Raw genomic sequence first — 26,130 nt, 5'->3', positions numbered from 1 at the left:
TGTTAGAAATTTTCATGTAGATGAGTTGATTTATTTATTATAAATCATTGTTGTTTGATAACACACTTGAAATGTAATACACTGCTTATATTAACTAACTTGTTTTTGTATTCTGATTACTTATATCATACGAGACTGGCTCAGTATTATACCGGCAACTCATATTCAGTGGTTGTACTTTTTTAGAATCTGTGCTTCCTAGCTAAAAGCATATCTCCCACCACTTAGACCAAAAACATATACCCCACTCTTAAGTCTGTCCTTTTCTGTATAACCTTAATTAACTGCATAGATATGGGTCTCCACTAGAGCACAGCTGTCCTGTCTGGTTGGTTGTAGGGTGACTGTTCTCTGCTCAAGTGGAACTCAGTCATAAGTACACCTACTCCAATAATAATCAGCAAATACTAATGGTTAATGCTTAAGAACTAGCTGTTAGATATGTGTACATCTCTAGTGCCTCCTATGGCACTATTACCACAGATTATTATTATTGCTTTTATATTATTTCTCTCTGATTGGGGGTTCCACCTCATGAAGGGTATTACTACCAAGTAGACAGGGTAGTTATGTCTGGTGTTACTGTTGGTCATGGAACTCTCTGAGTATCCTACAATTACAGCATGGTTTTGTTAAGGGCAGGTCTTGCCTGACCAATTTGATTGGATACTATGATGTAGTCACAAAAGAACTGGATGCAGGGAATAACTTTGATATTATATATTTGGATCTTAGAAAGGCTTTTGATACTGTTGCACATGGAAGACTGCTGCACAAATTGGAGCAGTGTGACATTGGAGGCAAATTGCTGCTATGGATAAGGGGATGGTTGAGTGTCAGAAGACAGAGAGTGGTAATCAATGGACACTGCTCAACGTGGACTAATGTTATTAGTGGAGTTCCTCAAGGTTCAGTGTTGGGTCCGTTGTTGTTTTCGGTGTTTATGAATGATATTGATGATGGGATATCAAGTTTAATGTCCAAGTTTGCAGATGATACAAAGGTTGGCAGGGTCGTTAAGGACAATACTGACGCTATGCTGCTGCAACAGGATCTGGAAAGGTTGAACAGATGGGCTGAGAGGTGGCAAATGAGGTTTAACATCGACAAATGTAAAGTGCTGCATATGGGAAACAGTAACCCCAGAGCAACGTATCAACTCTGCGGTACTACACTGACAGTGGTGGAGAATGAAAAGGACCTGGGGGTAATTGTGCAGGCAGATATGAAGTTCTCTGAGCAGTGCAGACGAGCTGCAAGAGTAGCTCATGGTGTCTTGTCAATGATATACAGGAATTTTTCTAGCAGGGATAAGGAGGTGATTATTCCCTTGTATAAGGCAATGGTAAGGCCACATCTTGAGTACTGTATACAGGTCTGGAGGCCTCATTTCAAGAAGGATGTAGAGCTGCTGGAACGGGTACAGAGAAGGGCAACAAGATTAGTAAATGGAACAAAGGGTTGCTCTTACGAAGAAAGGCTTAAGTTTTGCAAATTACAGAGTCTGGAGACTAGGCACCGGCGAGGTGATCTGATAGAGGTGTATAAGGCTTTGAATGGTTTGAGCATGCTCAGTGCCAATGGGATTCTTCATCTTTCTCAGAATAATCACCTCAGAGGGCATAAATTCAAATTGAGGAAGGACGGATGTCGGATAGATGTGCGGAAATTTGCCTTTGGCCAGCGGGTGGTTGGTTGGTGGAACCGACTTCCATCACTTGTTGTTGAAGTTGATAGCCTAAACAAATTTAAAGCTCAACTGGACAGGTATTTCGAACGAACGGAGGGGTGAAATGGGAGTGGGTTTTTTTTTTTTTTTTTTTGGCTGATGCTGAATAAGCTTGCTTTCTTGCATCATATGCCTATGCTAATGCTAGGTGTTCAGGATTGTGACTTTTTGGAGTTCCTTGTAGGTGTTCGCTGGGAGACCTATTGCTGCTAGGCTGTTATGAAGGGTCTTTGGCACCGTACCAATGGTTGACACGATGATCAGGATGGTCGTTACTTGTTGCATATACCACATCTCTTTGATCTCCTGTCTTAGGTTCGTGTACTTCCTGATTTTTTTCCCATGGGTTTTCTGCAGGTTGCCAGAGTTGGGTGTACCACTATGTCAATCAGATAGGTAGCCTTTTCCTTCTTGTCCATAAGGGTAATGTCCGGTCTGTTGTGCGGGATTGTCCTATCCGTTATTATGGTGCAGTCCCAGTACAGCTTGTGGATTGGGATCTCTTATACTTCCTGGGGTTCGTACTTGTAGTACAGTACACTTTCTTCAATTAACTGGTATTTCCTTGCTAGCTTCTGATGTATTATCCTGGCTACCTGGTCGTGTCTGTGAGTGTACTCAGTCTGGATGATAACTTTGCATCCCGTGGTGATGTTGGATCGTTTTTTAGGCCAGGTAGCATCGTCGACATGTGTCATCAGACACTCTGGGCTCCTTGGGAACGTATTTTCTTTAGTTCCTGGTGTTGATTACCTGGTCTTGGATGGCGAACATGAATCCTTCAGTCTCGGGGAAGAGCATCCCGCTCGTGAGACATGCATTGGAAGCAATTTTATCTATGTGATCTTGATGGAGATCATTGTAGTGTCTGCCATGTAATGTCTTCTCTGCCGATCTTTCTAGCTTTGTTTGTGCCTCATGGTTGGGAGGGTACTCCTCGTGTAGGTTGAGTGGGGTATACCACTTGTCTATCTTCCTTATGGCCTCTCGCTGCTGTATGTTTATGGAAGTAATCCTTCAGGTTATCAATCGCTGTCTTCTGTTGCTCAATGAAGTCTATCAGGCTCCTTTCGAGGCAATTGTCAGTCTCTCCACGGCTGAATTCGGGTGGTGTTGGTATATCTTGGTCATCATTGTCCTTGTCTTTCTCATGATATCCTCCAGCTTGGTGTTAGTCCAATCTGAACCCGAAGGAGTATGTTAGCACTGGGACTGCATAGGTGTTTATGGCTTTAACTGTGTACCCTCCGTTCAGCTTTGCTTTCAGCAGGCTTCTGAGTCTGATGGTATTTTTCTGTCAGGCAGACCTTAATTTCCTTATGCCTGCTGAGCCTGCATCATCCCCAAGTATTTGTAGGCCTCTTCCTCTGCCATGGCTTTGATCTCTTTACCAGTGTGCAGCTGGTAGTTTCAGTTGACTAATTTTCCCTGGTGCAATCTGTGTGTCTTGCATCTGTCTAGGCCAAATGCCATCCTAATATCATTGTTGAATTCTTTGGTGATCTGGAGTAGTTGCTGGAGGTGCTTCTCGGTTCCCGCATAGAGCTTGATGTCATCCCTGTACATCAGGTGGGTGAGGGTATACAGGTTCTTCCTTCCTTCCTTCTTTGAGGTTATATCTGTACTTGCTACTGTTGAGCATGGTAGATAGCCGGTTAAGTGCTAGACAGAACCACAATGGGCTCAGGGCATCTCCCTGAAAAATTCCTCTCCTGATGGGAATTGGCCTGGTTACGATGTTTTCGACCTTAATGGTGGTACTCCATTTCGCCATCATTTCTCCTAAGAAGTTTGTCACTATTGGATTGACCTTGTAGATCTTCAAGGTCTCTATAAGCCAGCTATGAGGTACAGAGTTGAAGGCCTTGCGGTAATCGATGTAGGCTGGGTACATGTTGAGGCGCTTCTTGTAGGCTTACATCATAACTGCGGCATCTATGGTTACTTGCTCCTTGCATCCTTTCTGCTGTTCAGCCATTATGTTCTGGCTCTCCAAATGGTCTGATATATTCCTGGTTATGCAGTTGGTCAGGATCTTGTACATCGTTGGGAGGCAGGTGATTGGCCTGTATTTCACCAGGTTTCTTGTATCTTCGTCTTTAGGCTTCAGATATGTGATTCCTTGAGTGAGAAACTTCGGGATTGTCTCTGAGTGCCTTACCATGTGGGTTAACTGCTTTGCCATGTGCTTGTGTGTGCAAGTGAGCTTCTTGTACCAATAGTTGTGGACATTATCTATTCCTGGAGTTCGCCATTTGTGAGAGTTCTTGATCATCTGTTTTACTTCTTCCCGAATCTCCCACTCTCTCATTTCTTGTACATCCTTGGATTTCTTGGATTCTAGTTCTATCCAGGTGGCTCAGCTGTTATGTCTTAATTCCCTGCTCCATATGTTTCCCCAGAACTCCTCAATCGTCTTCTGCTCGGGTTTTCCGTTCTTTTCTTTCCCATCTTCTCTGAGACTCCTGTAGAAGCCTCTTTGGTCCTCATCAAGGATTCAGTTCTTTATTTTCCTCTGAGAGCTCTATTTGTATTGGCATAGTCTCTTGTTGCGGGCAAGGAGGTTCTGCTTCAATGTGTCCAAGTACTCTCCTATTCTCTGATGTTACGTCATGTTACATCAAGGATCTGGGTATATTCTTACCATGTGTACACCATATCCAAAAATTTCATTACTTCATACAGCATGTAACCCCCCCCCCCACTTTTTCTTACTTTTGAATACACCATGAATTGTCAAACTAATAAAGTAAGCTTATCTGCCAAAAAATCTAACCCTTCTAAACACTTCCTATTTCATTTCACAAATATACGTGGTCTCAATTTTAATCTCAATGATGTCCATTTCCACTTGCAGTCTACCATACCCCATTTACTTTTTCTGACAGAATCTGTTATCGGTTGATTCAACTACTGCTCATCTAAGTTGCTAAAATTATTCGCTAGGCCATGTTACGCCATATTTGTCAAGGCCATGTTACGTCAAGGATCTGGGTATATTCTTACCATGTGTACACCATATCCAAAAATTTCATTACTTCATACAGCATGTAAACCCCCCCCACCCCCATACTTTTTCTTACTTTTGAATACACCATGAATTAGCATTAGCATTAGTAGAGGCATTTGATGCAAGAAAGCAAGCTTATGCAGCATCAGCCAAAAAAAAAAAATAAAGTAAAATAAATAAATAAAAAATAACCACTTCCACTTCACCCCTCTGTTCGTTCGAAATACCTGTCCAGCTGAGCCCTAAACTTATTTAGGCTATCAACTTCCACGACAAGGGATGGAAGTCTGTTCCACCTACCAACCACCCGCTGGCTAAAGGCAAATTTCCGCACATCTATCCTACATCTGTCTTTCCTCAATTTGAATTTATGCCCTCTCAGGTGATTTTTCTGAGCTAGAGGAAGAATCCCATCAGCATTGAGCATGCTCAAACCATTCAAGGCTTTGTACACCTCTATCAGATCACCTCGCTGGTGCCTAGTCTCCAGACACTGTAATTCGCAAAACTTAAGCCTTTCTTCGTAAGAGCACCCCTTTGTTCCATTCACTAATCTTGTTGCCCTTCTCTGTACTTGTTCCAGCAGCTCTACATCCTTCTTGAAATGAGGCCTCCAGGCCTGTATACAGTACGCTAGGTGAGGCCTGACCATTGCCTTATACAAGGGAATAATCACCTCCTTATCCCTGCTAGAAAAATTCTTATATATCATTGACAATACACCATGAGCTACTCTTGCAGCCCATCTGCACTGCTCAGAGAACTTCATATCTGCCTGCACAACCACCCCCAGGTCTCTTTCATTCTCTACCACTGTCAGTGTAGTACCACAGAGTTGATACGTTGCTCTGGGGTTGCAGTTTCCCATACGTAGTACTTTACATTTGTCAATGTTAAACTTAATTTGCCACCTCTCAGCCCATCTGCTCAACCTTTCCAGATCCTGTTGCAGCAGCATAGTGTCAGTAGTGTCCTTGACAACCCTGCCAACCATCGTATCGTCAAACTAATAAAGTAAGCTTATCTGCCAAAAGATCTAACCCTTCTAAACACATCCTATTTCATTTCGCAAATATACGTGGTCTCAATTCTAATCTCAATGATGTCCATTTCCACTTGAAGTCTACCAAACCCCATTTACTTTTTCTGACAGAATCTGTTATCGGTTGATTCAACTACTGCTCATCTAAGTTGCTAAAATTATTCGCTGTTTGATTCCTTTCGTCTCAAAGATGGTACTTATGCATATGTCCGTTCCGATATTCCTTGTCAGAGACTTGGTAATTTGGAATCTTCTCTTTTCAATCTTCTCTGGCTTAAAATCTCTACTTCATTGTGTCAAATTTATCTGTTGTCTTTATCGTTCTCCCAACTCCACTAATCACTTGGAACTCTTTGACTTCCTCTCTTTGCAACTTGACTTTCTCCAGTCCAAATTTCCTAACAGTGAGGTAATTTTCCTTGGTGATTTTAATGGTCACAAGTTCAACTGGCTTCCGTTTTCCTAACTGACCCAGCCGGTCGAGATGCTGAGGGTTTTGCAATTACTAATGACCTTGCACAGATTGTTCATTTACCTACAAGACCATACAGCCAACATGCTTGATCTTTTTCTCACAAACAACCCTTCTAAGTACACTGTCGAAGTGAGTGGTCCTTTAGGCACCTCAGATCACAACTTGGTGACTGTCTCTTCTCCAATGGAGCCTTTATCTCATGGCTGTTCCCAACCTCGTATTGTTTGGCATTACAAGAATGCAAAATGGGATGACCTGTGAGATTTCTTTTCCTTGGTCGGATTACTGTTTCAAAACTTCTGATGTCAACATTTACTCAGATCATGTCAGTGAAATTTTTCTTGTAGAACGGAATCCTTTATTCCACACTCCACTTTAAAATCTCATCCATTATCTAAACCTTGGTTTTCCAAAAAATGTGCTAAGGCTGTTTGATAGAAGTTGCATATCATAATTGGCTTGTTTTTAATTCTTCAATTTCATTTTCTGCCTACACCAAAGCTCGCAATAATTGTAAAGCAGTTATTAATCAGTTCAAACTAGATTTGAACAGACTAAGAGTTGAAAACTTGCTTCTTGCCCTAATGGTAGCTAAGCATTCTAGTCTCTTGCCAAAGCTATTGGCCATAACTTTTGCACATCTCTGCTCCCACCTCTGTCAAAAGCAGAGGGTTGTGTTGTCACTTCAGCCAAGGGTAAAGCTGACCTGCTAGCCTCGCATTTTTCTTCCAACTCATGTATTAGTGATCTTGGTAAAACTCCTCCCACCATTCCCAAATTGCTCCATTCAATGCCTCCTGTGGTCTTCCGTCAAAAGGACGTCAGAAAGATTTTGACGAATCTTGATGTTAAGAAAGCTCCAGGTCCTGATGGTATTTCTCTACTTATTCTCAAAACCTGTGCTCCTGAACTTACTCCTGTTCTTTGCCACCTTTTTTCACTTTCTTATTCCAAAGGTGGTTTTCCTTCTACTTGGAAATTTGCCCATATCCAGCCAGTTCCTTAAACGGGTGACAAATCATTCCCATCCAATTATCGTCCCAGTGAAATTACTTCTACTCTTTCTAAACAGTAGAAGTAATTTCTACTGAAATTACTTCTACTCTTTAGAAAATAGAAGTAATTTCTATTTTGAATAGAAGTAAATATAGAAATAGAAGTAATACAAAAAAAGAAGTGATTTCTACTGAAATTACTTCTATTTTTGATTTACTGAAATCAATTAACTATTGATTTACTGAAATCAATTAACTATTGATTTACTGAAATCAATTAACTATTGATTTACTGAAATCAATTAACTATTGATTTTCTGAAATCAATTAACCGCCAACTCTTAAACTACCTAGAAACCTTCTGGCTTATGTTACCCATTTATGGACAAATTCAATGGAAAAGTTTGGTGAAACACAAGCAGTTGCTCTTGACATCTCAAAGGCTTTCGATTGTGTTTGGCATAAAGGTCTTCTAAACAAGCTTCCATCTTATTGTTTTTTGTAATTGGTTATTCAGTTTTCTCTCTGATCGCTTACTGAGGGTAATGGTAGATGCTCTCTGTCTTCTAACTTCCTCACTAATGCTGGTGTCTCCCAAGGTCAGTTCTTTTCCTCTTGTATATTATTGACCTTCTTCCATTGACTGGAAATCCTATCCATAGTTTTGCCGATAGCACATTGCATTCCACTTTCCATTTTGAGAAACCTTGCCCTGCTCAATCAGCTTCAACTTTCGAATATCTGCTACCAATTCCTTAAATGCTGATCTACAGGTAATTCTCCAGTGGGGCAAAGACAACTTAGTTGATTTCAATCCTTCTAAAACTCAATCTTTTCTTATATCTCGCAAAAAGGGTTCTTCTGCTCCTATGCTTATCTTTGGTGACACTCCAATTTCTAGGCAAAATAATATATCTCTTTTGGGGATTACCCTGACTTCTTATCTGTCTTGGCACAAGCATATTACAAATATTGCTTCCTCTGCATCTAAAAAACTTGGTTTTCTCTTTTGCTCTCGGTGTTACTTTTCTTTCAAACAGCTGTTCACTCTGTACAAATTGCAAATCTGCCCTACCATGGAATATCGTTCCCACATCTGGGGCGGTGCCCCCAAAACCTCTCTCAGGCTTCTAGATTCCATTCAGAAGAGGGCAGTTAGGTTAATTAATGACTCCTCTCTAACAGAGTCTCTCTACTTGATGTTTCATAGACATACTGTTTCTGCTGCATGCCTTTTCCACAGATACTTCCATTAGCACTGTTCTTCTGAATTGGCTTCTATAATGACTGCTCTCTCTTTCAAAACAATCCGAACATGTGCCGCCACCAGCCAACATCCATTTTCTGTCCAACTTCAAACTCGCAGAACCAACTTTTCATCTTCCTCATTTATTCCTTCAGCTGCCATTTTCTGGAAGAACCTTGTTTCCTACATTTTTCTGAAAACTACAGTCTACAGAAGTTGGTCTGGGTCAACAAGTATATTTTTTCGTCTTCTCAACCTCAAACCCATGCATGGTACTAAGTACTTTAGGTTCTAATACCTCTCGTGTTTGGAGTTTTCATAAAAAAAAACACACACAGTGCAAACAACTCTTCTGGCACCCACTCCCCCCCCCCCCTCAGGGCTGCTTTTTTTGACTTAAACCTCTTCTCCCATGGCTATAGAAACCAGTTGTGCTTGCTAAATGGAAGCTGTGTAGCATCTTCCATTGTAAAGGTTGTAAAACAACACACAGTGGAGTTGCTTGACAACCCCATGCTAACATGTAGAAATCACCTTCTGTAAAGCTAATTATTTTTTTAACAGTTATTTATTTATTTATTATTTTTTGTGAATAGACTCTCCAGCTTGGATTGGTAGGAGTTTAAGTAGTACTTACATTCATGTTATTATATGAGCTATAGCAAGATGCATAGTTATTAATAATATGAGAGACAAAATTGTTTAATTCAAATATTAGTTGCAAAAACACTCTGTCCAATATCGTTTTATATATAATTCTGTCACAGTCTTGTTCTATTCAACAATCATTTTTTGCAAAAGAATAATATTGACTTCAACTATCACACTTCTTATTCACATCATGAACACCATTATTTTGGTGTTTTACATGGGTCACATTCACTTCTTGTGGCGTACAGAGATTAAAGATTAGCTTCAAGAGTCTTTGGCCCCCTAATTTTCTAAAGGTTAGGAAATGTTTAGTCTACATTAAAATTTGATTTTGTACAGTGGGAATTTTATGATAACTAATTCAAACCTGTTATGTTCACCATAAATGGTATTTTTATAGAGTTTTACATAATTGATAATTTGATATATGAGAACTCATATCAGTGATAGTAGTAAGGAGGTTTTGGATTTCTTATTTGTAAAGCTTTTCTATATATTTTTTTATACAAAAACAAAAAATATTCTTTTGATAATAAAGATATTTCATCTAAACTGACAACCATAATAAATAATTCTTATTGTGCTCTGCATGTGTTTCAGCATGTGAGAAGTTTAACCCAGCTTTCTGGAGTAGGGCAGCAACCACAAGTTAGCCTAAACTCTGTACGTTGGTTACCTCAGGCTGGCCAAGGCCTTATTTATGGAACTAATAGAGGCTGTCTTTGTATTTGTAGGCCAGTGTGAGTATTTTGCTGTCTTTTTAAGCCTTACAATATACTTATTATTTGTTACTTTGTGCCAAGAACAGCATGAGAAAATAAAAACAGGCAATCACTTACAGATTAATTAAAGTGTATAACAATCTGGTTTTATTATAGGAATTATACATGAAAAAAGCCTTGTGTTAATATAATAACTTTTTATTACTCTCTGCTTGAGTTGGTTCATGCCATTCAGGCAGCAAGGGATATAGTACCATCTGTGTTATAAATTATTCCTAGCCACTTTTACCAGATTGAAACCTTCAAAGAAAGGTTCAATATGTAGGGAATTTTGGATGAATTGATCTATTCTCTTAACTCTTCGGGCAACTTAGAGCCAATTTATAATTGGCTCTCAAGTTTTCATAATTGTAACTTATAAAGTAAAACTTCTTTTAAACCCTCACTGTTGTGTATAGCCTATATATACACAACAGTTATTTATTTATATATCAGTTATTTATTTATTTTCAGAATCAAAAAGAATAGGATGTTCTCTTTTTCTAATATGTGATTTAATTTGCATTTTAGAATTTATTCTTTTTTCTAAATTTGTCTATCCTGTTTTTGTGTCAGAGGAAAAATTTTGTTTCACATCTTAGATCTCAACATTGATTTTTCTTTTGACAGATCAATGTTCAGATCCATAGAAGTGGAGTTAGAGAATAATCCATAAATTATCAACTGAGACTTTAGTAATTACAGTTGAACTTCCCTATAACGAATTCGATAAATCCAGCGAAAAAATTCATTATAGAGAAATTTCGTTATACAGAGAATATCTTTTTTATTAGAAATTGTTATCTAATTAGAAAATGAAAACGAATCTACATTTATTTTCAATGTATTTTATTTCAAAAACATACTTATTTAAATTACGTTTACACAATTTTCACTGGTAAGTATCACAAATTAAAAAAATTTGTAATTTTCATTTGCACAGTACAATTAAAAAATTGTCTGATTCTCAAAGAAAACCTCACATTTGTTCATAGCATTAAAAACATTATCAGGAACATTTTTAACAAAACTGTAGACCCATACAAGCCGTTTTAAAAGCGTTAATCATTTCTTTGTGAATTGGCTTTTCTGCGGGTTGTTCTGATTCATCTTCAGCGTCATCGTTAATTTCTTCGTGATCATGTTAACAGTATTTCATCTTCATTTGGATGTTCTGCTGTGATCTACATAAACATAACTATCCAGTGTTATTTCATTTTCGATGTTTCCAGACGATTCTAACAATGTCCAAACGTTTTTCAGTTGTGAAAGGGGCAGTTCATCTTGTTCGTCCAGTCGTTGTTCGACTTCTGTATTCAATGCAAATCCCACTTTCAAAAAACAATTTTGAATAGTGTATTCAGTGACATCGTTTGTCCAAACTTTTGCCAATTCAGAGAAAAATGAACAATCGACAATCGGCAAATTCAATTTGTCGATTGTTCAATGAGCCAACATCAATTTACAAATCTACCCTATTTATTGTAAAGTTTACAACCACTTTTAAGAAAACCTTTTAAGAAAACTTTTAAGAAATTGGTTTAATAACTGTAACAAAAATGAAACAAAAGCCCTCCTACGGGAGTCAATAGCCACAAGTGTTCACTAAAAGGATTATTATTTAATTCTGGATGCTAATGTGCAATTTTGGAAGGAAGGAGGCAGTATATTTGAGCTGCTGTTTAGCAGTAAATGCTTGAAAATCTTCAAAAATGCTTTCACTAATTTTTTTTAAAAATTCGCTATAGAGAGACTAACACTTTGTTATATGGGGTTAATTTTACATGTAATTTCGTTTCAAGGTGCAATGTTTTGCGAAAAAAATTCGTAATATAGAGAAATTTGTTAAATAGAAGTTCGTAATAGAGAAGTTCCACTGTATTAGCAAATAGCATTCATATTAAGACCTTCAGTTTCACTTTTGAAATCAAGTGCTAGGAGTTTAATTTCTTACTTTTAAAAATACTTTTTTTTTTTACATTTATGCAAAGGGGATTTAAAATGTTAGTATTTTTACCAGAAAACATAAATAAGAAAATTTATTATTAATTTTCAGCATAATCTTTATTCTTTTCAGTACAAGAGTTCTTATACAATGATTTTTATTCCTGCAAAAATTCTTTACTTTGCACATCTATAGAGATTGCAAAGTTACTGTCAGTTGGTTATTTGCAAAAATTTTAAAGCCTTTTAGCTGTTTTTAAGTGCTTATTGTCTTCGTGTCCATCTCTGCTTATGATAAATTGATTCCCAGAGGATACATTTTCATGAAATGTTATATTTGACTCTTTTAGAAAAATTTTATCATGTCATCCCAAATTTAATTAAAACTGGACTAATAGAAATTCATTCCTCCTCCCCATAAAATTTAGAGTTTCTGTGCATAAATGAAAGTATATTTCTTATGTTTGGGCATTACCCAATAAAAAATAAAATCAGATTGATACAAAATTTTCTGGTTATGTTCTTTTAGTCTCTGGGAAGGTTTATTATCATTTCCAATTCAACAGTGCCCTCGTTCTCCCTCCCACACACACACTCAAAAAGCTATATTAGTTTGGTTATTCAAGCATCCCTCAAGAAAATAGATTTACACCAAATGATCAGTATTTGTTCCTTTTTAGTTTCTGGGAAGTTTGTAAGACCAATTACAGTTTCTTCCCAAGGATGGAATCAACTTGCACAACTTACAAGTGGTGAAAGAAAATCTGTAGAGTGTAATGGTAAGGGTCTATCAAGAGCAATTCTCTATTATTAACATCTGGTTCCATATTTTAGTTGGCCACATATCCTTCTGTAGCAACTGACTAGCCAGGCTTGCTTAAATATTTTTCTTAGATTTCTTGAAGATGTTCCTCTCCTCTGGATAAGTTGTGACATTTGGTTCGTTCATAATTTCAGCCAGCGAACAAAGGCTCACTTCACTTCTACTTAACCACTTAGATGGTAGATTGAGGAAGCCATATTGCTTGACCAGTATGGTCTGTGATTTGAATCTCCTTTACTAAGCCTTCTGGTGCTATTTGAAGCCTAGTGCATGAAAGATAATGGATATCTCAAAATTGCAGTATTGTAATAAATTGAATGTTATTGCAAAACAGTCTGCACTGTTGCAGGAATGTTCGGGCTTGTTCAACAGTCTTCTTCTTCTTTGGTCCTTAGCTGGCGGCTGGAGGAAGCAGTTGGCCACGCAACCAGTATACTGCTGTAGGTGCCGCAGGGTTTTGGACTTGCTCTGTGATGTTCTTCCATGCTTTACGATCCATGGCGTCAGTCCTGGCCTGATTAAGGTCGAGATGTCGGCCCTTCAGGTCATTTTCCACTTGCTTGGCCCACGTTTTGCTAGGCACGGTCCGTTGAATGCTCCATTGGGTGGGTCGTTGTCTCCAAAGGAGTGTGGATGGTATTCTATTCGCGCCCATTCTACATACATGGCCAAACCATCTAAACCTTCGCTTCTGTATTTGGTCAGCGATGGTTGGTTGCTGTTGGCATCTGGCGCGGATGGTATCATTAGTGATACAGTCGTGAAGTGAGATGCCCAGTATCTGCCGCGGATGGTATCATTAGTGATACAGTCGTGAAGTGAGATGCCCAGTATCTGCCGCAGGCATCGCATTTGGAATACCTCAAGCAGTCACTAATTTGATTAGCCAAAGTCTGCATTGATGTCACTTCAAACAATTCTAAAATTAGTATATGAACCTTAATTAAGGTTTGTATGTTTTTTGAAAATCTAATGTAGCAATTCCAATATATAGCATTTCAGGCATATGTTTACATATATATATTATTTGAAAACATGTCCCAACAATTTTTCACACACTTTTGAAACACCCTGTGTCTGTGTGTACATTTCAGGCATATGTTTACATATATATATTAGGTATTTGGTCAGCGATGGTTGGTTGCTGTTGGCATCTGGCGCGGATGGTATCATTAGTGATACAGTCGTGAAGTGAGATGCCCAGTATCTGCCGCGGATGGTATCATTAGTGATACAGTCGTGAAGTGAGATGCCCAGTATCTGCCGCAGGCATCGCATTTGGAATACCTCAAGCAGTCACTAATTTGATTAGCCAAAGTCTGCATTGATGTCACTTCAAACAATTCTAAAATTAGTATATGAACCTTAATTAAGGTTTGTATGTTTTTTGAAAATCTAATGTAGTAATTCCAATATATAGCATTTCAGGCATATGTTTACATATATATATTATTTGAAAACATGTCCCAACAATTTTTCACACACTTTTGAAACACCCTGTGTCTGTGTGTACATTTCAGGCATATGTTTACATATATATATTATTTGAAAACATGTCCCAACAATTTTTCACACACTTTTGAAACACCCTGTGTCTGTGTGTTTCAAAAGTAAAAATTAGATCCCAATATATAAAAATTATTACAACAAAATGAACAAAGCTGCAGAAATAAAACAGTGAACTTTTTATTACCAAGAATTTCAGTTTTTTGTGTTGCCCAGTTCAGCTTTCTATAACTCCCATGAGACCCCTGTGTGGGATAACCGAGGATACAGATAGGGCACTTATCATAGTGATCGAGAAAGTTGGACAGCCTCTTGATGTATTTTCCTCACAGACGCCTCTTTAAATTTGGGAAAAGATAGCATTCTGATGGTGATGAATCACTCTTTCCCCCAATTCTCCCACATGGTGTATTAAGTGTGTAAGCATACATTACCATGCAGCAGTGGTACTCCTTTTGATAGCAGACTAGACCTCTTGCAGCAAACAGCATTTTTCTGTCTGGTATATGTACTGAAACACTGTTGCATTGATTATTATGCCATGCAGAGTAAAATTGATCAAAGTGGCATCTGGAATGTCACAAAGAAAGGTGGTTGCCATTATCTTTCCTGCACTGGGTGCAACTTGAATTTTTTGCTGGATAAGAAACTGAATGCTTCAATACCACAGATTTTTCATTAGCATTTAGACAAAAGCAACTCACTCATTTCTTGTGCCTTCTATGACCAGCCGACCGGGCTAGCCAGGTGGGTAAAGTGCCTGCCTGGCAACCCAAAGGTCGTGGGTTCAAATCCCGCCTTAGGCTTGGATCACAGTAAAATGCAAAAACTTTGGGAGGTGCATTATGGCCATAGAAGCTGATGCACCAACAACTAACAAGAAAAAAAAAAAAAAAAAAAATATTCTATGTGACTTCACCCAAAGATAAAGCTGACCTGCTAGCATCCTATTTTTCTTTCAACTCTTGTATTGATAATCTATCTCTATCAAGTGTACTGGGAATGGTGGGAAGTGGGTAAACTACCTCACACTATTCCCAGAACACTCAATTCAATGCCTCCTGTGGTCTTATGCTAAAAGGATATCAGAAGAATTTTGATCAATCTTGTTGCTAAGAAAGCTATATATCCTGATGGCATTTCTCCACTTGTTCTCATAACCTGTGCTCCTGAACTTCTTCCTGTTCTTTGTCACTTTTTTTTTTTTTTTCACTTTCTTATTCCAGAGGTGTTTTTCTGTCTGCAAGAAAATTTTCTCATATTCAGCCAGTTCCTAAAAAGGGTGACAAATCCCTCTTGCTTCTACTCTTTCTAAAGTAATGGAAAAATCAATTAACTGCCAACTCTTAAACTATCTAGAAACTGTCCATCTGATCAATGATTGCCAGTATAGATTCCATCAATGTTGATCCACTGGTGATAATCTGGCTTATGTTACCCATCTGTGGACAAATTCAGTGGAAAAGTTTGGTTAAACTCAAGCAGTCTTGATATTTCAAATGCTTTTGATCATATTTGGCATAAAGGTCTTGTAAATAAGCTTCCATCTTATGGTTTGCCAACTGATTTTTGTAATTGGGTAACCAGTTTTCTATCTGACCACACACACTGCTATGTGTGATGGTAGATGGCTCTGTCTTCTGACTTCTCCACTAATGCTGGTGTTCCCCAATGTCCAGTTCTTTTTTCCACTCTTCTCCTCTTGTATATTAATTACCTTCTTCCATTGATTGAAATCCTATTCATAGTGTTGCTGATGATAGCACATTGCATTCCAGTTTGAGAAACAGTGTCTTGCACAAACAGCTTTAACTTCTTGAATATCCACTACCAATTCTGAAAATGCTGATCTCCAGGTAATTCTGCAATGAAGAAAAGATAACTTAGTTTATTTCAATCCTTCTAAAACTCAGACCCATTTGTCTAGCAAAAAGGATTCTTCTGCTTCTATGCTTATCTTTGATGACACTCTGATTTCTCTCTTGGCATAAGCACATTACAAATATTTCTTCCTCTGCATCTAAACAACTGGGTTTTCTCTTTCGCTCTTGGCATTACTTTTCTTCAAAACAGCTGTTCACTCTGTACAAATTGCAAATCTGTCCTACCATGGAATATTGTTCCCGCATCGGGGTTGGTGTCCCGAAAACCTCTCTTAGGCTTCTATATTCCATAGAAAAGAGGTCAGTTAGTTTAATTAATGACTCATCTCTAATAGTCTCTCCACTCTCTGTCTCATTGATGTTCTGTTTCTGCTACATGCCTTTTCTGTGGTTACTTCCATGAGCACTGTTCTTCTGAATCGGCTTCTATAATTCCTGCTCTCTCTTCCAAAGCAATTTGAACACGTGCCACAACCAGTCAGCATCCTGTCCAGCTTCACACTCACAGAACCACCTTTTCTTCTTCCTCATTTATTTATTCAACTTCCATTTTCTGGAACAACCTGCCTTCATACATACCCAAATATTGCAATCTACAGTTCAAGTCTAATGTCAACAAATACCTTCTTTCTTCTCAGTCTTCAACCCATGCACAGTACTAATGGTTCTCTAGGTTCTAGTACCTCTCATGGTTTGGGGTTTTTATAAAAAATATTACTTAACTTGATAATTTTTTTCATGTTGATCTCGAAACTACATAAGTCAATGTATTGCAATTAAATTAGCATTGGAAAATTTCTCAAATCAACATGGGACACATTTTGTAAGTTCTAAATCTTACGTAAAGCCAATGTTATGTTTATATATGTATATTTTTATTGTTTTAGAAAGAAAATTTGGTAGAAAGAGGACTAGGCTTATGTTAAAAGGAGGCAATCAATGGACTCCTTGTAATTTCAGAAAACGGAAGCAATATATTTATTTTTAGTTGTTGAGGGAGTGCTGCTGGTAGAGAGTAGTTAATAGGGGCAATGTTAAGGGGGAAAGGAAATGAGTGCTTTGAGAGTAAACTGCGTCGTATGTAGTAAACACAAGAATTAACTGTTTGGCCAAATGGTACCACCTGAGTATCTTCAAGCAAGGGAAGTAATAGGGAGTATGTGAAAACACTGAAAATGAGATGAAAGGAATAAGCAATTCCAGATCATGGTATAAAGATGTGAAGACCCCTACTACACTATCAAGAGAGTGGAAATCTGGTAGACATTAGAGGTCTATAATGGGAACCCTTATAGAATTGGGGAGGACAGTGGTGGTGCATCAAAAATTATGGATAAAAGAGCCAACTGGTGAGTGTTGTCTAGCAGGTGGCAGATATAGAAAACAACCGGTAATTCTGTGGGAAAAGGGTCCCAGAAAGAGAGGGTAATATGCAAATATAGAAAATAGTGCTAGCAAGTAAAAGGAAAGAAAAAAAATTAAACACGTAAATGCCCAACAGTTTTAATGTTATTTTGCTATTAATTCTCATGCTATCGACTGCATCATATGAAATGTTTTCGGTAAACATGCCAAAAATTAAATCTGTTAGAAAACTTTGTATGGAATCGTAGATTGCCAGTCGTGGAAAGGATTTCACTATGGATGGCATTATTGTGTTCTGTTGTTGCTTGCGAAAAGATAGTTCCATGCAAGGAAAAATTCCAGATCAACTAACATGTGAAAACAGCATCACACAATATGACCAAGCAAAGGAAAAGCAAGGAAAAATTTCCAGAGCAGCCACTTTTAACCAAGCCATGCACTTCAACAGAAAAGTGATTTTTCAAAGGATTTGTGTTTTACCCTAGTAAGCAGCAATATCCCTTTCAGTATGTTAAACAATTGAGCCTTCAAGCAATTTTTTGAAAGAATTATCTATGCTATTTATGATGACATTATTGGCGAAATTCATCAAGATATTAGAGAAAACAACGTTTGGATGCCCATTGATGAAACGACAGCCATTTGTGGCTGCTATGTTGCACATTTCATATGCGGGAAAATTAGATGCAGAACCAACTCATCCACATTTATTTGCTTGTAAGGCCCTCAAAAAAAGTGAATTACTCTACAATAGCAAAATTTTGTAATGATTCTTTGCAGTTATTATGGCCAGAATTTACCCATAGTGAAAGAGTTCAATTTTGTGCAATGCTGCTTCATAACATGGTAAAATTTACTTCTATGTTACAATTTTCTATCCAAATCTGATCCATGTTACTTGCATAGCCCATGGCTTATGTAAGTTGGTAGAGGCAATTCGAGAGAATTTTGGTGAAATTAACAAAATTATTTCTAGTATAAAAAAGATTTTGTCAAAAGTGCCTTTGAGAATAGCAACTTATAGAAATATGTTCCCTTTCCTTCTCCCACCTGCTCCCATTCTCACAAGATGGGGAACATTGTTACAAGCAGCATCGTTTTATGCTAAAAATTTTGATTTTATAAAAGAATTTGTTAATTCCTTGGATAGTATGCATTCAGCGGCTAGCTATTGTTAGTGCTAAGACAATGCTTTCCAGTTCTTTGGTTAGAAAATATTTGTTTGTCTTGATTCATTTCAGCTGGTTTCCTAGTTATATAGCCGAACTTGAAATGGGACTTTGTTTAAGCAGTGCAATTGGAGAGATGAAAAAAGTTTATTGCAAATTTCAGCTGTGCCTGGAGGCATAGGAGAAGAAATAAGAAAATACAATAATGTTTTAGAAAAGAACTCAGGATTTCACACTTTAGGGAAAATAGATGAATTCATAAATGGGAAAGGAAATTAACTTTCATTTCAAGTAGAGGCTTCAAAAGATCACATTTTTAAATGCAGCCTAGTCTGTAAAAGCAGAAAGGTCATTCTCTGCGCATAAAATGATCTTGGACGATAAATGCTACAAATTTACAGTGGACCACTTTGAGATATATATATTATTGTGTATTATAATAAAAATTATTCCAGTTGAGTTTTAAAGGAAACACTTTTCATAAATGGTTGTATTACTTAGCATGTTGAATACAAAGAAACTGTGGTTCGATTAATTGTAATAAATAAGTAATAAATGTAAAAATTGTAGTGCATATTTGTATGCGTATTTGACCTGTTCTTTAGTGCATATAATTCATTGCCTACTGATAATGCAAAGGTTGATAGGATGAGTAATGGCAAGAATCAGGATTTGCTAATGCAACAAGACCTAAGCAAATTAGTCAGATAGCCAGAAAAATTGGCAGTTGAGTTCTAATGTTAATAAATGCAAGTTACTGCATATGGTTTGTGATAATCCCTGAGTAAGATACCAATTGTGCGGTACCAGACTCAGGGTAGTGGATAATGAAAAAGACCTACAGGTAATTATACAATCCAGTGTGAAGTTCTCTGAGCAGTGCAGACAGTCTGCTAGGACAACTCTTGGGATTCTCTCAGTGACATATAGGTTTCTCCCACTAAGCATTCTTAATTGGAGCTGTAAATACAGCAATAAAGAATCTGAGTTAAGCAGGGAAGATTTATCCATAGGAAATAATATTATTTATTTTAATTGATTGGTATGACCAGTGTTGTGTTTCTGCTAATTTAAGGCACCATTTCTCTAAAATGGTGCCTTAAATATGTTGTGTAAATGTTGTGCTGAATAATAAATGTGGCAGAAACATATAGACTGTAAACTTTAAATACAGTGTGTGTGTGAGTGATTTTCTATAATCAACCCAAATTTGTATAGATTTTATTGTTATCTATATGTGCATTTTATAAATCAACCCAAATTTGATTTGAGGTGTTACTATTGGATGGGGGGTGGGATTTAACATGAATTAAGATTTTTAAAAATTAAATTATCCACATATTTAATATAGAATTTGATATTAGGACATGGTATTGAATACTTACAAAATTATTCATTTACTCACAGAGCTCCAATGAACAGTGAAAAACAGGAACTAGTAGGAAACAACAGAAATCGGAGATCAAGGGATACAACTAGTATATCGCTGGGAGTACAAAGAGATGGTAATAACTCAGGGTCATCAACATCACATCAGATGTTGTCTACTGCCACACAAACTACACAACCTCAAACCCAAACCACTGGCACTCAGACTCCTCCCACCGAGAATAATGACAGTGAATCAAGAGAGAATTAACTTTTTTGTAAATTTATTGTAATGTATGATATTTTTGTAGATGTGCATAGCAGCTAAATTAAATAATTAATGAAATTGCTTCAGCTCAAGAAATAAAACTACACTGATTTTGTTGTACCATTTATAATTTTTTAGAAAAACATCCAGTTTTAATTTATGTGTAGATGATATCCTTGTCATTGGGATTTTCATTATGTATAGATTTTATTGTTGTTATCTATATGTGCATTTTATAAAGATCACATACTTTTTTTTTTCTTTCTTTTTTTTTTTTTTTTTTTTTTTTTGGCAGTTTGAGCTCTGTGCATGTAATGAAATGAGCTGGTTTTTAGGTAGGCTTACTAAATTGTCACATGTAATGCCAAAACTACCTCACACATTTTAATGCCTACTGTATTGTTGGTGATAAATTTAGAAATAACTGACATTACCATTCATATCTTTATCTTCTGTTTTATTACAACTACCTTTTCTCAAGTTTGTTCTCCCTCTAAATCTCGAATATCCTTTCTTCAGTTCTTCTTAGTAATTTCACAAACTTAATGGTAATTTGAGTTTAGAGTTATGCTATAAGTAAATTTTAAGAAAGTTGGTATGCTGTTTTAATCGTTCAGTATAAAACATAAACTGGAATTAACTGAATTATCTGAAGACAGCTTAATTAAAATATAAAAGAATTACAGTAAATTCAAAGTCCCTTTGCAAGAATTTAAGTCTTATATGACTTAATTATTTTATGAAAATTTTCTGCATGGTTATAGTCTATCTTTAGATGATTTGTCTGTTAAATCTTCATTCTTTGTGGGTAACTTATTGAATTAAGAGAAAATGTATGTTTCTCTCTCTCTCTCTCTCTCTCTCTCTCTCTCTCCAGTATTCGTTGTGAGGCAAGAGGCACCATTACATGATGTTATTTGAAATCCTATACTTAGTCATTGTAAATATAGTATAATGTTATATTTAAAGAATTAATTTTATAAAGTAGATTATCAAAAGGAAAAGTTGACAGTGCAGGGAAAAAAAGATATTTCATTTATGAAAGTGTTGATTTTGATATGAAAGTCTTTTCCGTATCTAGGACATTAATTGTGCATGTTTGTAGCCTATATTGAGTCATAATGTGCATAAGACATTGATAGATTTTTTTATCAGTTTTTAGGAGATTTATCTAAAATTTTGAATTATCCTTTGGATAATTTCTGCTTGTAAGGGTGGCAAAAAATTAGTGTGTCTTAAATTGTGATTGTTATGGTTAATACTTGTTGAGAAATATTAGATGTGAAAGTCTAGATTTTATTATCATAGACCTGTGAGAGCATAGTTTGAAAATATTTGAAGCTGCCCTCTTTTGTCCTGTATACATTGTTAAAATTAAACATGGAAATACAACACAATTACTGTAATACATTATATGGTATCAATTATGAGGCTAAGGAAATGTGTTCCCCCACCTTCTTTTTCTGCCTAACCTTTTTTTGTTTATATTTAGGCATGTACAGAAATAATAATAAAAACTTCCAGGGATTCTGAGACCTTATATCTCTAAAAGTACTTATTGGAAAGAGTGAAACCTTGAGATATTCCTATATTTAGGCATAGGCATTTTGTTTGCATAATTGCATAGTTTGAGTTTGTGCCACTAGGTGAAAAATTAATATTATAAGACTAATAAACTGATTTAAAAAAATTAAAACAACATGGCTGTCAGAAAGCTTTATTACTGGTATACAAACTTTACATTTTAAGTGTTGTGTAAAAGACATGTGGGAGTGGGAAAATCATATTTTAAATTTATTACTTACAATGATCCTAAGTAAAGGACACTTAACTCCACATAAATTTGAAGTTTAAATTAATTTTGGCACTGAATGTAATTTGGTTTTGCTGATAAGTAAATTGACCCTGTATTCAGCCAGTTGGAGACCTCTGTTTTTTTTTAGTGATGAAGCCAAATTTTGTGGTTTATTCTCAAGTCTGGGTAAAAAGAGGAAAAGTTTCATTTTAGTATACTGTTACACAGTAAAAAAATTTTTTGTAAAGGTTCTATTGTATTATAAAAAAAAAACCCTATTCTAAACCGTAATATTATTTATATATTTTTTTATAATGATTGAAAATGTGAAATCAGCTAATAATCTTGATGGGGTTTCGGCTCAGTGGCTAACTTGAAAGTGAGTAAATTGTTGTGCAGAAAAAGCTACAGTATTTATCATCATGTGTTGCAATTGGCCAATGTAATTGTCTTACTTTGTCCTGGTGAATAAGTTTTTTGATAAGATTATTTGTTTTCTTACTTTTAATGTAACAAATTTTCCTTTTTTTTTTCTTTTTTTTTTTTTTCTTTTTTTTTTTTTTTTCTTTTTTTTTTTTTTTTCTTTTTTTTTTTTACTACCAATTATTAAATTAGATTATTATTGCAAATAGTCCAAATCTTTTACTAATCAGAATTAAACCTTACTGTAAAAATGGGCAACTAATATCTGGTTATTTGTTATTAACAAAAAGAGATTACATAAACCCTGAATATCTTCTCTTAGCATCTTCTGTATCTGAGTTTTATAGGATATTTGGTTCTGGTTCTCAATGGAAATTTTTGCTCCACTGCCTTCTGCTTCCAAAGTTTTTCCTGGGTTAACTGGTAGCATTGTCCTGTTCAAACCCTAGAGCAGTGGAAATTTTGTTTTCCTGGCTCTGAATGTCAGTCTTCATTCCAATGCATGTAGGATCCAACTTCTTAACTTTTCCATATTATATATGTATTATGTGGTTTTCCTTTCTTTTGTTGAACCATCAGTTTGATTTACCAGTATAGACTTATTTGCATTCACAAATAGGTGTATTTTGGACCTCTGAAGTTGTTCAGGTTGCTGTATTATGGAATGCTCTTAATGGCACTGTAACCTGTGTGATAAGTGGATATTTCAAACACTGTTTAGGTGTTCTGGAAATTTGTTGTATTAGTACAGAGATATAAAGTATTGTTAAAGTTCCACTGTTGGATTATGCTGATTCATTTCTTCTTCAGTCTACTTTCTTCTGTTGAAATCTTCATTATCAGAATAGGCATTCTCTTCTTTGCCATGTATCTGATATATTGAAATTCATCTTCTAAGGGTTTTTAGAAGATGAATATCTTACCATACCTTCAGAGCCATTTTTACTCTTAGCTATGTTGAATGTAGGTGTGATTATCAGTAGATCAGGTTGGAGATATATTGCTCTTAACCTTTCAAAAAGGGCATCATGGTTTTTGACAGCTCTTGGCTTTTTTGGTACTGTCTTGGTAAAAAATCTACCAGTCAGCTATTATTAATATATATTTAAAGATATATGGGGCTTTCAAGTGGGGATTCAGCATTTGTAAAGGTCATAATCTGTTTTCTTCTGGTCTGGTAATTAACATTTTTAATTTTGTCTTAACCTTTCATTCTGTCATGTTTATGGGTCTTTTTTTTAATTTATGTAAGCATCCAGATCTAGGAAGTCTTGAATTTTCTTTTCATTTTCTATCGATTACTACTGTGTCATTTAGTATTAGTTTTAGCCATATGTGAAAAAATAGTGAATGAAAAAAAATATTTAATAAAAAATAAATAATAAAATAAACTACCTATTTGAATCCCTCCTCAAATAGGTACCTGTCCAGCTGACCTTTGAATTTTCCTAAGCTGTCTGCCTCAACTACCCATGGAGGCAACTTATTCCAGCAATTAACAACTTGCCAATTAAAAGAAAACTTACTGCAATCCACTCAAAACCTCTTCTCCTGTAATTTAAATTTATGGTCCTACTTCTGGAATCATTTATAAAAGTGAAAATTTCACCCTTGTTCATTTTACTATTCTTTCTCAGACTTCATTTAGCTCTCCTCAAGGTGTTCAGTTATGAAGCTCTGTAGCTTACATTCTTTCCTCACATGTGCCTGTTTCTGATCTCGCTAGACATGTTGCTCATCTTCAGATCCTTTCAAAAAGCTTTGTCTTTTTTCAGGTGCAGTCTCCATACTTAAACACAATATTCTAAGTGTTCTCTTATTTCCTTATGCAGTGGAATTATAACCTCCCTGTCTTAATGAGTAAATGTTCAATAAATTATGGGCTTTCCTGAATTGTAACTCCCAAATCCTTTTCTTCCTCTGTTGTTTTTAATTCAACCCCCATCCCCAAGTATATAAGTTATTTTGTGGTTGCTGTTCCCCAAATCTAAAACCTTGCATTTTACAGGAACCTGTAAGAACTGTTAAAATAGCAAAATAAAAATTGAAACAATGTTGGCATATAATAAGCACAGGAGAATAGACAAAGGGAAGAAATTGAAAGAATAATTAAGCTTGGCACTGAATATAATTTGGTTATGCTGATAAGTAAATCGACCCTGGAAATTTACTTGGAAAAGCATGACACTTAAAATTCTGTTACTCTCCATTGAAAAATAATGGGAGATCTTGCCATTCCTTTCCTGCACTCAACTGCAAAAAAATACACCATTTAAAAAAAAAAAACTCAACTAAAGGTTTCTTTCTAATGTTACACTGTTCTTTTGTTTTATCTAAACAAAAATATGGCTAACTGATTTCTGAACAGCTTGAATAATCAAATGAAAATATGATTGATCATTGGTCAGACAACATATGGAAAAATAAACTTCAGGCAAGTTGAAAATGAAGAGTATTTGATCTGTTCATTTTGCTTGTAATATATGGAAAAAATATGGTGTTTAACAGATAAACTAGGCCAAAGATTGGAAGTCACACAACAGATGATGGAAAGAAGTATATTGGGAATCACCTTAAGGGGAAGAAAGACAAATGAGTGGGTCAGAGGAAAACCAGGGGTGACTGACATAATAGCATATTAAGTGTTTAAAGTGAATATGAATTAGACATATCACATGGTGTAGTGATAAAAAAGATGGACCTGAAAATTAATGGAATAGACCATATGGTAAATAAGGAAGAAGAAAACTTAGTGCAATAATGGAGAGACGAAATCCAGAAAATTGCAGAAATGTATGGATAGGAACTGCAGCAATAAGATAAACATGGAGAGACGTGGGGGAGATCATCGTGCAGGGGACTGACAACAATTGAAGAAAAAGAATGTATGGAAACTTTAGTTTTAACTATTGAAAGCCAATCTCCATTACAGTCCATGGCTTTTACAAAATTCTTCATTAGACCTAACCTTATATGAGTTGGTGGTAAAAATATGTTTGTTCAATCATCTAGCAGCTTATGGATGACATATTTCTTTCTGAGTACAAGATTCATGTAAGGGGCAAATCTTTGTTTCATGATGAATAGTTTTGGCTTGATTGTCCCATTTGTAGAGAAAGCAATGATTTTTTTATATGGCCAGGATTTAGACCTAGAAAGTCTACAACTTTGTAAATAGAAATGCTTACCACTCAGCAAGAACTAGGAAACCCCTCACTCCAGATCTTCTCAATCAATAATCAGCAGTACACCTAATGATGTACCAACTGTGTGGTACAACACCCGGTGTAGTGGAGAATGAAAAAGACCTGGGAGTAATTGTGCAGTCAGATATGATGTTTTTTAAGCAGTGCAGACAGGCAGCAAAAGCAGCTCATGGGGTCTTGTCAATGATGTACAGGAATTTTGGTAACAGGGATAACGAAGTGATTATTCCTTTGTATAAGGCAGTGGTCAGGCCACATTTTGAGTACTGCATACAGGTCTGTAAGCCTCATTTTAGGAAGGATCTAGAGCTGCTGGAACGAGTATAGAGAAGGGCAACAAGATTGGTGAGGGGAACAAACAAAGGGGTCCTCTTACCAAGAAAGGCTTAAGTTTTGGAAATTACAGTGTCTGGAGACTAGGCACCTGTGAGGTGATCTGATTGAGGTGTATAAGGTCTTGAATGGTTTGAG

The 26,130-nt window shown here is 36.2% G+C and overlaps 1 protein-coding gene across 1 annotated transcript in view; it reads left to right on the top strand.

The window, feature by feature from the left end:
- LOC150091838 (activating molecule in BECN1-regulated autophagy protein 1-like) overlaps positions 1-20,238 on the top strand; it is a 191,854-nt gene extending 171,616 nt beyond the window's left edge. Inside the window, exons 15-16 of the mRNA XM_090369921.1 lie at positions 9,749-9,888; positions 20,007-20,238. Of these exons, the coding sequence (XP_090226047.1) occupies positions 9,749-9,888; positions 20,007-20,238 (372 nt within the window). The remainder of the gene's footprint in view (positions 1-9,748; positions 9,889-20,006) is intronic.
- Positions 20,239-26,130: the final 5,892 nt, after the last annotated feature.

This window comes from Mastigoproctus giganteus, chromosome 1 (genome assembly GCF_048544385.1).
Source record: "Mastigoproctus giganteus isolate SK-2022 chromosome 1, ASM4854438v1, whole genome shotgun sequence".
NCBI classification, from domain to species: Eukaryota; Metazoa; Arthropoda; class Arachnida; order Uropygi; family Thelyphonidae; genus Mastigoproctus; species Mastigoproctus giganteus.
This window is presented reverse-complemented; position numbering and strand designations above follow the sequence as displayed.